Raw genomic sequence first — 15,675 nt, 5'->3', positions numbered from 1 at the left:
AGTATCTTGATCTTTATTTTGATTTAAAAATCTGAATGTATCAAATATTATCTGGATCTTTATTTTAATTAAAAAATATGAATGTATAAAATAGTATCTGGATGTTTATTTTGATTTAAAAAACTTGAACGTATCAAATAGTATCTGGATCTTTATTTTGATTTAAAAATCTGAATGTATCAAAAAGTATCTTTATCTTTATTTTGATTTAAAAATCTGATTGTAGCAAATAGTATCTGGATCTTTATTTTGATTTAAAAAACTGAATGTATCAAATAGTATCTGGATCTTTATTTTGATTTAAAAATCTAAATGTATCAAATAGTATCTGGATCTTTATTTTGATTTAAAAATCTGAATGTATCAAATAGTATCTGGATCTTTATTTTGATTTAAAAATTTGAATGTATCAAATAGTATCTGGATCTATATTTTGATTTAAAAAACTGAATGTATCAAATAGTATCTGGATCTTTATTTTGATTTAAAAAACTGAATGTATCAAATAGTATCTGGATCTTTTTTTTGATTAAATAATCTGAATGCATCAAATAGTAACTGGATCTTTATTTTGATTTAAAAATCTGAATGTATCTAATAGTATCTGGATCTTTATTTTTATTTAAAAAACTTGAATGTATCAAATAGTATCTGGATCTTTACTTTAATTTAAAATTCTTAATGTATCAAATGTTATCTGGATCTTTATTTTCATTTAAAAATCTGAATGTATCACATAGTATCTGGATCTCAATTTTGATTTAAAAATCTGAATGTATAAAATAGTATCTGGATCTTTATTTTTATTTAAAAATCTGAATGTATCAAATAGTATCTGGATCTTTATTTTTATTTAAAAATTTTAATGTATCAAATAGTATCTGGATCTTTTTTTTTTATTTAAAAAAACTTGAATGTATAAAATAGTATCTGGATCTTTATTGTGGTTAAAAAAAACTTGAATGTATAAATAGTATCTGGATCTTTATTTTGATTTAAAAATCTGATTGTATCAAATAGTATCTGGATCTTTATTTTGATTTAAAAATCTGAATGTATCTAATAGTATCTGGATCTTTATTTTGATTTAAAAATCTGAATGTATTAAATATTATCTGGATCTTTATTTTGATTTAAAAAACTCTAATGTATCAAATAGTATCTGGATCTTTACTTTAATTTAAAATTCTGAATGTATCAAATATTATCTGGATCTTTATTTTGATTTAAAAATCTGATTGTATCAAATAGTATCTGGATCTCAATTTTGATTTAAAGATCTGAATGTATCTAATATTATCTGGATCTTTATTTTGATTTAAAAATATGAATGTATCAAATAGTATCTGGATCTTTATTTTGATTTAAAAACTTGAATGTGTCACATAGTATATTGATCTTTACTTTAATTTAAAATTCTGAATGTATCTAAATAGTATCTGGGTCTTTATTTTGATTTTAAAATCTGATTGTATCAAATAGTATCTGGATCTTTTTTTTTATTCAAAAAAACTTGAATGTATCAAATAGTATCTGGATCTTTATTGTGGTTAAAAAAAACTTGAATGTATCAAATAGTATCTGGATCTTTATTTTTATTTAAAAATCTGAATGTATCAAAAAGTATCTGGATCTTTATTTTTATTTAAAAATCTGAATGTATCAAATAGTATCTGGATCTATATTTTGATTTAAAAAACCTGAATGTATCAAATATCTGGATCTATTTTTTGATTTAAAAATCTGAATGTATCAAATAGTATCTTGATCTTTATTTTGATTTAAAAATCTGAATGTATCAAATAGTATCTGGATCTTTATGTTGATTTAAAAATCTGAATGTATCAAATAGTATCTGGATCTATTTTTTTATTTAAAAATCTGAATGTATCAAATAGTAACTGGATCTTTATTTTGATTTAAAAATCTGAGTGTATCAAATAGTATCTTGTTCTTTATTTCGATTTTAAAATTTGAATGTATCAAATAGTATCTGGATCTTTATTTTGATTTTAGAATCTGAATGCATAAATTGTATCTGATCTCAATTTTGATTTAAAAAACTTGAATGTATCAAATAATATCTGGATCTTTATTTTGATTTAAAAACTTGAATGTATCAAATAATATCTGGATCTTTATTTTGATTTAAGAATCTGAATCCTTTAAATAGTATCTGGATGACAATTTGCAGTTAAAAACTTGAATGTACCATATAGTATCTGTATCTTTGTTTTGAATTATTCTGAATGTATCAAATAATGTCTGTGTTTTTGATTTAAAAATCTGAATGCATCAAATATTAGTCTTGTTCTAGGAAGTTAAGCATTTTCAGAATGGTGAACTATTAATAATTTTAACGTATTAATGGAGAGATGTCTGGGTCGATAATTTTCTAGTCAGTTCATTCAAAAAATCTGGAACCCTTGTATCACAGTACTTTTCTCAGGAAATCCAGATTCACTAAGGAGTACAGTGATCATCTCAGCAGCTCATTTATTTACTAGTTTAGGCAGGGCAGGCAATTCAGCTGTGGAAATGACCTGGTTCAGATTGAATGATGGGCGATTATTAATTGCTCATTATTTACCACACACTTGGAGATTTTCCAGAAATTAAAAGTTCCTAACTTCTTTGATGTAATGTGATGCCTAGGTATAAATAGCATACTAACTATAGTTCCGTCCATTACATTCTTACAATAATTTCTTAATGCTTTATATTATTTTCATTTTCAGCTGACTTACAGTGCATAAAACGCATTGTTAATGCTTTTTTTAGTAAAATCCCTTGTCTTTGGAGGTCGATGGTTTAATCCTATGTCAACCATTCTAATGAGGTGAGGAGTGTTTTTGAGGTCAGATATTGGCATTTGCTACACAAGATTCGAACCGTGTTATTATGAATAAGTAAAGAAATGAGGCCAGAAAAGTGGCTTTTTGTAATGTATTGGACAATCAATTTACATATGCATTCTTATTAATATAACACTCTTGAATAAATCTCATACAACTATACTTACCAGATTTTGTAAAGCTGTTTCCAAATTTTATTTTACTTATAATAAAGTCTTGAAAGAAAGTTATACAATCTTTGATCGAAATAAATTAAAGTATCCTAATATTCTTGTAATTTAATAATATGACTTGTTAATCAAATCTATTTTCTAAAGCTATAATATCTTCATGTTGTGTGAATTGCAATATCTTGTTAACACTGGGAAATTGTATATCATAATCTATTTTTATTTTCTGTTCATTTTACAGATACTTCAATTAGAAAATGCATTCTTAAAGATTAAAATGGATTACGATTTCACAAACATTACAATAAAAACCATACAAAACTGAAATGTTCAAAATGATGTTATATGAAAGGTTAATAATTAACTTTTAAAAATAATTAGACATAAAAATGTAATCTTCATTTACTCATCTGTCAATCTTCTTAAATTATGGTGTACCGTTTCAACATTATATCCTTACATGTTGAGCAAGGTATTATTTTGAACATGATGCAACGCTTATTGCTGTAAATATATAATTGAACAAGAAAAACTATTACTTGCACTTATATATGTAATCTCTTAGTCTGATAGTAGTTGTATTATTTTTTATTTCCAGAGAAACATAGATTCTGTTAAAATGCCGAAGTTTGAGGAGAAAGTATTTTGTTGCAATATATGTGGAAAAGGATTTTCACATAAATATACATTAAAACAACATATCCGAATACACACTGAGGAGAAGCAATATACGTGTGAAATATGCAGTAAATCATTTTTGGAGAAAGGAAACTTAAAGATACATCTGCGGAGTCATACTGGAGAGAAGCAATATTCTTGTGATATATGTGATAAGTCATATACAAGTAAACAGTATCTAACTTTTCATATGCAAAGTCATACTGAAGAGAAGCCATATTCTTGTGATATATGTGATAAATCATATACAACGAAACAGAATCTAACTATTCATATTCAACGTCATACTGGAGAGAAGCAATATTCTTGTGATATATGTGACAAATCATATACAACTAAACAGAATCTTACTATCCATATTCGAAGTCATACTGGAGAAAAGCCATATTCTTGTTATGTGTGTGGGATGTCATTTGCAGAGCAGGCACTCATGAGAATACATATGAGAATACATACTGGAGAGAGGCCATATTCTTGTGACGTGTGTGGAATGTCATTTGCACAATTGGGAATCATGAAAAGACATATGAGAACACACACTGGAGAGAAACCATATACTTGTGACGTGTGTGGGACATCATTTGCACAAAAGAAAACCATGAAAAAACATATAAGAACACACACTGGAGAAAAGCCATATCCTTGCGCTATATGTGGTAAATTCTATAATACTCAAGAGTATCTAACTATACATATTCGAAGTCATACTGGAGAGAAACCATATTCTTGTGAAATATGCAGCAAATCATTTTCCGAACGTGGGAAATTAACTATACATATGCAAAGTCATGATGTAGATAAACCATATAATTGTGAGGTGTGTGGGATTTCCTTTATACAGAAAGCATTTTTGAATAGACACATGAAAAAGCACACTGAGGAGAAACCATATTCTTGTGAAATATGCAATAAATCATTTTCCGAAAGTGGGAAATTAACTAAACATATGCAAAGCCATACTGGAGATAAACCATACGAATGTGAGGTGTGTCCGAGTTCCTTTACAAAGAAATCATCGTTGAATAGACACATGAAAATGCACACTGGGGAGAAGCCGTATTCTTGTAAAGTTTGTGGTAAATCATTTTGGGAAAATAACAAATTAAATAAACATATCAAAACTCATACAGAAGAGAACTGAAATTTTAAGGATTTCTTTTAAACTCTTGTTAACTTCAAATACCCATAGCAATAGACACAACGCAAACCTATGCAGATAAACTATCCTGGGTTTCTGATCTTCCCATACTATTCACATTATGATAACATCCAACGATGCATGTAACTCCCCGTTTCTGCACTAAGATGTGCCAATGCACAAGTACCTCGATTATTAATGGATGCATAGAAAGACAAGAACATCAAAAGAAGAGGCGATCATGTAAATTAGTTGGAAAGATGTAGAAATTTTACACAGACTATCCAGTAGACATCTCAATTATTTAACTAATGTATACAACAGCACAGAAGAACAGAATATGTGGAATTCTCCAAAATTGACAATTAGAATTGTGCCACTAATCTAAGCACTGGACTCTATCTGATGAGCTCCCAAAATACAAACTCAAAATGGTACACTAGCATCACAGAAGAAGAGCCAACGGAACAACTTCTATGATGAAACTGGCCAAATATATTGGACAAGAGTGTCGTACAGATGAGATAGAATGAAAAAAAAAACAGATTACATTAAAGTGAAACAAAAATGTAAACCATGTTTAATAGTCGTCTTTTTCTATGTATCCATAAAATTGGGATATTAAACTTGAGATAATGATATAAAAAGAAGAAAAAGTACCCTTAATTTACAATAATGTTGGGATAAACAGTACTGGGAGAATAAGGATGACGAAATATTTCTTCTATACGACAGGAAAAAGGAATGTTTATTATTTATTATTATTATGTTCAATCTTTTTGTTAATGTAAAAGAAGCATTATACGTCTGTCTTTTTATTATTTTATTCTCTTTTTATGTGTACATACATACAATACTGTTTCGTTGTATCACAACTCATCAGTGCAGTTAGACTAACACCCCTTCCCTAGCCAAGGATTGAACCTACAATCATCACAATGTTGGGATAAACAGTACTGGGAGAAAAAGGATGATGAAATATTTCTTCTTTACGACGGGAAAAAGAAATGGAATACAGAGGCAGCTCATGCAACTAACTGTGGAACTACAGCATTCTCCACTTATTTATGTTCAATATTTTTGTTAATGGAAAAAAAATTATACGTCCGTCTTTTTATTATTTTATTCTCTTTTTATGGGATACATACATACAATACTGTTTTGTTGTATCACAACTCATCAGTGCAGTTAGACTAACACCCCTTCCATAGCCAAGGACTGAACCTACAATCATCACATTAATAGCCAACAGCCACCAGCCCATGGAACCAGTGCACACAAATAATCTCAACAAATCTTTATTTTAAATAAAAAAAAAACATCCACCGCTTTTCTATAGAGATGAAAGCTGTGAGATCAAGGTTTACGTCCTCTTAGTGCTTGCTGTTGTACACATGCACAAAATAGAAGCTGCTAGAAAGGACTTGTTCTGCCTTGATAGAGTTCAAAATAGACTTCGTATCCTCGTAGGAGATTCCTTTTCTCTTCTCTGCAACGTCTATCTCACAGAAGAGATGTTGCGAGTGTGTCTCTGATTTATCGTTATTTTCATGGAAAGTGTTTGCCTGAGCTTCAGTCTATGGTCCCCCCTCACCAAACTTTCACAAGAAACACTCGTCTAGCTGAAAACACTATCAATAATTCCCCCCACTCTTTATCTGTGCCTAAACCTAAACATAGATTCCATGAACAAAGCTTCTTTCTTAGAACTGCACGCCTGTGGAATTGTCTTCCATTTTCCTGCTTTCCAGCTGACTACAATATGGTTGTCTTCAAGTCTAACGTAAACAAGTTCTTGATTAGCCGTTCCACTTGTTAACAAATTTACCGAATTTCCATTACTAACTATTACTATATTGTCCAATTTTTACTGTAAACTCTTTAACTCTTATCCTCGAGTGGCCTCTTGGCCTTGATAATGTGGTGATGCCTACGTAAAAAAAAACGCTAAAAAAGCTGATGGAGAAATGTTGCTTCTCACAGCAACAGGTTTTGTTTTTTGATTATGCGTTTGTTATGTTTATTATTAGTTGACAAAACACCACTAAGATTAACTGTTTTATTTACAAACAAGGTTTTTCAATAAAAAAAAATGAGTTTGTAAGGAAATGGGCTTTTAAACAAAACTATTTGCTTTTTGGTGTTTCTGTATTATAACAAAAGAAATACTGAATTTCAAGTAAAAGCTGGAATGTAATTGTTACGTTTTAAATAGTAACATATCCAAAAATTACGAAAATCGTTAATGTAAAAGAAATTATTTTTCGTGAAAAAAGTCTCTATAAGGATAAAACAGTTTGATAAAGTTACATCCTGAGTCTGACATATTGGGTCACGTGGTTAAGCAAAAGGGTAAGTAACTCAGTTGAAACAATTTGTAGCAGAATTTATTAAGAAACCACGGAGTTAAACATTATATATATATATATATATATATATATATATATATATATATATATAATTTGTGATGTTATGCAAAGTCATGATGTAGATAAACCATATAATTGTGAGGTGTGTGGGATTTCCTTTATACAGAAAGCATTTTTGAATAGACACATGAAAAAGCACACTGAGGAGAAACCATATTCTTGTGAAATATGCAATAAATCATTTTCCGAAAGTGGGAAATTAACTAAACATATGCAAAGTCATACTGGAGATAAACCATACGAATGTGAGGTGTGTCCGAGTTCCTTTACAAAGAAATCATCGTTGAATAGACACATGAAAAAGCACACTGGGGAGAAGCCATATTCTTGTCAAGTTTGTGGTAAATCATTTTGGGAAAATAACAAATTAAATAAACATATCAAAACTCATACAGAAGAGAACTGAAATTTTAAGGATTTCTTTTAAACTCTTGTCAACTTCAAATACCCATAGCAATGGACACAAACGCAAACCTATGCAGATAAACAATCCTGGGTTTCTGATCTTCCCATACTATTCACATTATGATAACATCCAACGATGCATGTAACTCCCCGTTTCTGCACTAAGATGTGCCAATGCACAAGTACCTCGATTATTAATGGATGCATAGAAAGACAAGAACATCAAAAGAAGAGGCGATCATGTAAATTAGTTGGAAAGATGTAGAAATTTTACACAGACTATCCAGTAGACATCTCAATTATTTAACTAATGTATACAACAGCACAGAAGAACAGAATATGTGGAATTCTCCAAAATTGACAATTAGAATTGTGCCACTAATCTAAGCACTGGACTCTATCTGATGAGCTCCCAAAATACAAACTCAAAATGGTACACTAGCATCACAGAAGAAGAGCCAACGGAACAACTTCTATGATGAAACTGGCCAAATATATTGGACAAGAGTGTCGTACAGATGAGATAGAATGAAAAAAAAAAACAGATTACATTAAAGTGAAACAAAAATGTAAACCATGTTTAATAGTCGTCTTTTTCTATGTATCCATAAAATTGGGATATTAAACTTGAGATAATGATATAAAAAGAAGAAAAAGTACCCTTAATTTACAATAATGTTGGGATAAACAGTACTGGGAGAATAAGGATGACGAAATATTTCTTCTATACGACAGGAAAAAGGAATGTTTATTATTTATTATTATTATGTTCAATCTTTTTGTTAATGTAAAAGAAGCATTATACGTCTGTCTTTTTATTATTTTATTCTCTTTTTATGTGTACATACATACAATACTGTTTTGTTGTATCACAACTCATCAGTGCAGTTAGACTAACACCCCTTCCCTAGCCAAGGATTGAACCTACAATCATCACAATGTTGGGATAAACAGTACTGGGAGAAAAAGGATGATGAAATATTTCTTCTTTACGACGGGAAAAAGAAATGGAAAACAGAGGCAGCTCATGCAACTAACTGTGGAACTACAGCATTCTCCACTTATTTATGTTCAATATTTTTGTTAATGGAAAAAAAAAATTATACGTCCGTCTTTTTATTATTTTATTCTCTTTTTATGGGATACATACATACAATACTGTTTTGTTGTATCACAACTCATCAGTGCAGTTAGACTAACACCCCTTCCATAGCCAAGGACTGAACCTACAATCATCACATTAATAGCCAACAGCCACCAGCCCATGGAACCAGTGCACACAAATAATCTCAACAAATCTTTATTTTAAATAAAAAAAAAACATCCACCGCTTTTCTATAGAGATGAAAGCTGTGAGATCAAGGTTTACGTCCTCTTAGTGCTTGCTGTTGTACACATGCACAAAATAGAAGCTGCTAGAAGGACTTGTTCTGCCTTGATAGAGTTCAAAATAGACTTCGTATCCTCGTAGGAGATTCCTTTTCTCTTCTCTGCAACGTCTATCTCACAGAAGAGATGTTGCGAGTGTGTCTCTGATTTATCGTTATTTTCATGGAAAGTGTTTGCCTGAGCTTCAGTCTATGGTCCCCCCTCACCAAACTTTCACAAGAAACACTCGTCTAGCTGAAAACACTATCAATAATTCCCCCCACTCTTTATCTGTGCCTAAACCTAAACATAGATTCCATGAACAAAGCTTCTTTCTTAGAACTGCACGCCTGTGGAATTGTCTTCCATTTTCCTGCTTTCCAGCTGACTACAATATGGTTGTCTTCAAGTCTAACGTAAACAAGTTCTTGATTAGCCGTTCCACTTGTTAACAAATTTACCGAATTTCCATTACTAACTATTACTATATTGTCCAATTTTTACTGTAAACTCTTTAACTCTTATCCTCGAGTGGCCTCTTGGCCTTGATAATGTGGTGATGCCTACGTAAAAAAAAACGCTAAAAAAGCTGATGGAGAAATGTTGCTTCTCACATTATGCGTTTGTTATGTTTATTATTAGTTGACAAAACACCACTAAGATTAACTGTTTTATTTACAAACAAGGTTTTTCAATAAAAAAAAAATGAGTTTGTAAGGAAATGGGCTTTTAAACAAAACTATTTGCTTTTTGGTGTTTCTGTATTATAACAAAAGAAATACTGAATTTCAAGTAAAAGCTGGAATGTAATTGTTACGTTTTAAATAGTAACATATCCAAAAATTACGAAAATCGTTAATGTAAAAGAAATTATTTTTCGTGAAAAAAGTCTCTATAAGGATAAAACAGTTTGATAAAGTTACATCCTGAGTCTGACATATTGGGTCACGTGGTTAAGCAAAAGGGTAAGTAACTCAGTTGAAACAATTTGTAGCAGAATTTATTAAGAAACCACGGAGTTAAACATTATATATATATATATATATATATATATATATATATATATATATATATATATATATATATATATATATATATATATATATATTTGTGATGTTTTCAAAATTAACTTTAGAACTGTTGTTATAACTGTCCGAAATTACTTTACCAATATTGGCATAAGATTTCCGAAAAGTTGAAAACTTAATTACCTCCCCTGTTAACTCTCTAATTCAAATCCGTATATTTTGAAGCAGAATCCCTAGATTTTACAAATATCTTTTTTCATGAATAACTATTTTTCTACTTGGACTATCAATAAAAATTCTGAGCTTTACTAATAGTCGTAAATTCTCGTAGTGTTTCTTGTTCTTTCCATCGACAGATCCGGCTTAATCATTAAATAATTGGTAATTTAGTAATCATGGTTATGTCACGCCCTACTTAGCAAAACAAGGTTAAATAATCTGGAAATTGAACAATTATAGACACACAAAAAACGTCTAAGGGCAAATAAGTTGGGTGACTTTAATAGAATTTCAATCATTGAACACATGCCTCATTATAACAAAGGGAAAAGTCGTATTTAAATTAATAAATTTGCATTTTGTGGTTGTAATAAATACAAACTATTTTTGTGGTGTAAACAAATAAATCTGCTGATTGAGCTATTACTTGAAGATTTGCTGCAATAATGAAGAGATGCAGTATGCACCCAACTCATTATCATTATACAAATTGGTGGCAGCCGACCGTGAGATAAAACATGCACATCCTTCTGAAACATACAAATCGGCGGTTATCGCACACAGCTGTAAGAGAAAACATGTCTGCCCTGACTGAGGACAATTTACCCAGCTTTATTTATTTAATTATTATTAAAAATAACAGAAATATATTTCGAATTTTAATATTAGCAATGGAAAAATTACATTCATAAAAATGCATTATAATGAGAAGGTATTTTCGTTTACAAGAATATACCAGGGAAGGGCAAATATTTGCATTATGTAAAAAAAAAAAAAAAAAAAAAAAAAAAAAAAAAACGGTCATATAAGTTTGCTGATGAGAGAAATGATAAATCTGGGGTGAAATCAAAACCCACCATCAATGAATTATCAACACAGAAGAGTTATACTAAATTTTTAATGACAATTAACAATCAGTAATTATCGATTCATAAGTCGTGTAGAGGTTTGAAATACAACTATATGTATAACTTTTATTGACGGAAGGGTTAGGAATAGAAGTGCCTAAATATTTATCTTTTTATTATAGAGGAAGCAACTAAGGGGAAAAACTCATACTATGACACCCCTCTTTTCCTAAAGCAACAGAACAGTCAAAACAAAAGAACTACGACACATTAGGACGTAACCTGGTTGTCCAACTAAGAACTGTTCCCATCATAAACTTTTAAGATGCTCTTTTTATTCTTTGAGCTCAATGATGGGTGTTGGGTATTTCGTGGGGTATATCTGGAGCAGGTCTGCCATTAGTTGCGGTGGGACTGGTTTGTTCTATGTGTGTGTGATCTGTTGCTATGCCGACTGCTGATCCTCAATTGGATTCTGGGGATATCATGGCTGAGGATGCAGATGCTTCTAGGTTCAGCCTTGTTGCAGACTTATCTTCCTCAGTTGCTTGCGGTTTCAGTGAAGCGACTTTCCTGATAAAGACTGCATCATGTATGATCTGGGTTCAACTGTGTGGATCAGTGCCAGGGACCATTTACTGAAATCTGGGTCATGTACACGAACAGGTCCTTTTATTTCTGGTCGTGTTAAGACTTTTGCCATTATTGCCATCGTTACTGACGAGTTACTGTCTTTTCTTTTTGGGTCGAATTGTTGGGACACTTTACTTATAAGTTTCTTACAAGCTTTCGATCCAATAGTAATTCGCCAGGTGATGGAATTACATGGCCGAGAGAAGTTGACTGTAAACAGCAATACGATGTCTAAATCGCGACCACTTGAGGCAGCCGTTGTAATAGCAGATTATATGGCTTGCACTCAGTACATTGCTAGACCATTTGATTGAGGGTAAGTAGGAGATGATGTATAGTTTTCAAATCTCCATTATCTTGCACATTACTTGAGCAGGCTATAGCTAAAGTGAGGACCATTGTCACTGAAGACTCTCTGGAATCCCTTGTTCTCTGAATATTTGTTTAGTCGGTTTTATTATTTCCTGATTGGAGAATGCCTTTAATTTTTTCACAAAGGGGAACTTGGATTAGTAGTCCACCATTAATATGTAATTGTGACCTTCACTATGGAAAACGTCAGTGGCTACTTTTTGCTATGGCATCACAGGAATCTCATGTGGCATCAGGGTTTTGTACTCTGTGGAGTTTTGTGCTGTTGACATTGTTGCATGACACGATGTTTTTATTAATGGTGTGCCAAAAGACAACTTTTGCTCGGAGCTTACATTTTCCCATTCCCTGATGATCAAAATGGATTTTTGTAGACTTTCCTACTGCAGCTCTTTGGATATGATTATCTGACCACCTTTCATTAAAATATTATTTCCGATGGCCAGCTCATCCCGATATGAACAATATGGCTGCAAGTTTTTGCTGATTTCTCTGGATGTATTGAGCCAACTGTGCAGGATAGTTTCATTAAGCTCACAAAATAGGATTACTTCTGATATGAATGTTCGAAAACTGTCCCATTAAGTCATGTTCGATGAAGAGAAATATTTGGGGATTCATTATGCGTTGTATTTATCTTTATTAATACAAACGAGTTGTCAGAAGATGCCGGTGGATAGAGAACTAAAGATGAGCAGAGTTCATGACATGTTAGAAAAGTTATAAAAGACTTGCAAATTCTCTGCCAGCCTCGGTTACCCGAGTGTGTTTTTTTAACAAGTCTATTATTTTTATTGTTTGAGATTACTATCCATTCAACATTTTGAATATTGAAATCTCCACAGACATTAATGTTGGCTGGTGAATGAGCAGAGATGGTATGATCAGTTTGTTTATCGATACTCTCAAAGATAATTACCACGGGCAAATATATATACTATATAAAAACACATCTACACAGTAAGACACAGTCAATCAACCGAGAACGACATCAGTCTATATAAAAACATATATGATATTAACAAATATATACTCAATAATCAAAACAATGAAAAGAATATGCTGTTGTCACAGCTCTAGTGATGACACCACACACTACAACAGATCTGAGGGGAAACGAATAAGCACATATCTAAGAAAATGGCTAAAACTTTAAAGGATGACCTCCAGTTTCTAGTGGAATGGGGGACAAAAATGGATGGTCACGTTCAATGCTGTCAAGACTAAGCTTATTTCCTTTAAGAAACCGCCTCAACCTCTGATTGCTATGACTTATGACACACTACCTGAAAGTAATTTGTTCAAACTTCTAGATTTAACATTCACACGCAACATGAATTGGAACAAATAAATTGAGAGCCTTGCCAAGGCTGCTGCAAAGAAGCCGGGCTCTCTCTGTAACCGAGTTTGGATGCGTATACGACAGGAACAGCAACAGCAGCTAATGTATGCAATCTATGCAGAGGGCAAGTATATATACTATGCTGTAAGCGCTACTCTAAAACACATCTACGGATGTTTTATGTTTTCATTGTCCTTGCCGCAGGGGAATGTGTCCTTAATGTAGGTGCATATTTCATGTCTATGATGATCTTGAGGATCCGATTTGTACATGAAGTTAGCATAGTTCAGCAGTGGGTAGCAAAAGTATTTGGTACATTGTTTTATTCTTTTTTCTCAGAAAATCTCAAGTTAATGTGAATGAAATTGACACTCAAGCTTTTTTTTATTATTACATTTTCACCTCATACAAGGCACATTGTCACTTTGGTGTAGAGGGCTACTAATAGGGGCAACAACTACTGGGGTACTATGTAGGGCTTTGGGCATCAAGATGTTGATTCACGTTGCACTTGAACTTCTGCACGTCACTACAGTTGAGGAAGCAAGGACATGGAATGGAATGTCAAAGTCTAGCGGTTCTGGGGAAGAAACTACTGGAGTAGAAAGATCTTTTACATCTAGGGATCTCTACAGTGTGGGGGTGAGATTTTGCAGCCTGCCGGGTCTGTCGACGGTGTTCACGTTGTGGGGGCACAAGTGCTTGCAGTTCGTCAGAGCATTCACCATTATAATACTTGTAGAACAGGCAGAGGGATGCAACGTTTCGTCGATGGGACAGAGGCTGAAGCTTAGATGCCAGTTTAGGGCCTATCAGATTTGCGACTCTCTTTTGAACCCTGTCAAGGAGCGAGAGACTAGTAGCCGATGCACCAGCCCAAATATGACAACAATGCTCCATACATGGGCGAATGGTTGCCTTACAGAGTTACAGGATACTTTCAGGTGTTAGTAGTTTTCTAGCATGGTAGAGAGAGTCCACCTTCCTTGCAGCTGCCCTGGCAATGCCCTCGATGTAATTGTTCCAACTCATGTTTCCTGTGAATGTTAGGTCAAGGAGCTTCAAAGACGTACTCTCAGATAAAGAGTCTTTTGCCATTGCTATAGGTGGTAGAGAAGGTTTCTTGTAATTATTGAATGAAACTAGTTTAGTCTTGGCGGCATTGAATGTGACCATCCATTTTTGTCCCCATTCCACTACAGATTGGAGGTCATCTTCTAGTGTTTCTGCCATTTCTTTAGATATGTGTTCATTTGTTTTCCTGTTGTGTCTGTTATAGAGTGTGGTGTCATCAGCATATATACCCATCTCAGAGGAAATCTTTTTTTTTAAAGTCAATCAAATCTAACCCTATTTTTTTGTTTGTGCTCATATAATTCTATGTAGTTTTATTTTATTTTTATTTCTCACACATCTTAACCATTCTTAATTCATTTATTTTAAAACAATTTCCTGACTAATTTCTTTCTTTTTTACCATGTCACATCGAGGTTGTAGTGGGGGGAATCCCTATAAGCTTATTTAGATGACAGAACATTTTAAAACCTCAATCCTCTATCCATGCATTGAATTTATGCATATCTACTCTCATTGAAATAGATTATTTTAAATATGAAGTCGACCGCTTGAAATATAAAAACCCGAATTGTTAACCATGTGTCGCTTAAAATGCTTCACAGTCGATAAAAGACGCACGCACCTTCTAACTGGTAAATATTTCAGCCATGAAATTGTCTTGATTTCAGATTACGTATTGCTTTTATATCTTTTCAGCCTAATTGTCATTACTCAGGTTTTAATTTAATTCATGGCTGGCGAAGTAAATGTTGTAAAATCTAAATGTGACGACGTTCAAAAGCTTTGAACAGATATTATTTTTCTAAAAATAAAAGGTAAAATAATGTATATTTAGTTGACAAATATTTATTAAGGAAAAATCAAATTACCCATACGCAAAAGTATTTAATACATTTAATAATATTTAGTTGTATATCCTCTATTCTGTTTTACAGCCTCTAAATGCTTTCCATAGTTGCCTACTAGTTTCTTACAAGCATTTCTTGGTAGCTTCAGCTATTCCTTTTTGCAAAGTTTTTGATGTTCTTGAGATCTCTTGCATGCACCCTTAACTCCAAAGTTTTCCACAAATGTTCGAGGGGATTTAGGCCGAATGTCTGGCTAGGCCACTGT

General features: G+C 32.3%; 1 protein-coding gene across 1 annotated transcript; it reads left to right on the top strand.

Moving 5' to 3' along the window:
• Nucleotides 1-1,887: 1,887 nt before the first annotated feature.
• Nucleotides 1,888-7,238, top strand: LOC145270064 (uncharacterized). The gene has a single exon (XM_080125665.1). The coding sequence runs from the start codon at nucleotides 3,645-3,647 to the stop codon at nucleotides 4,842-4,844; it is 1,200 nt and encodes a 399-aa protein (XP_079981791.1). The 5' UTR covers nucleotides 1,888-3,644; the 3' UTR covers nucleotides 4,845-7,238.
• Nucleotides 7,239-15,675: the final 8,437 nt, after the last annotated feature.

This window comes from Euprymna scolopes, chromosome 46, assembly GCF_053919585.1.
Source record: "Euprymna scolopes isolate OS-2025 chromosome 46, ASM5391958v1, whole genome shotgun sequence".
Lineage (NCBI taxonomy): Eukaryota > Metazoa > Mollusca > Cephalopoda > Sepiida > Sepiolidae > Euprymna > Euprymna scolopes.
Note: the sequence above shows the minus strand (reverse complement) of the source record. Positions and strands in the feature narration are given on the sequence as shown.

Excerpts from the sequence above, each read along its gene's own strand:
- LOC145270064 (XM_080125665.1), top strand. The coding sequence starts at position 3,645 with ATGCCGAAGTTTGAGGAGAAAGTATTTTGTTGCAATATATGTGGAAAA.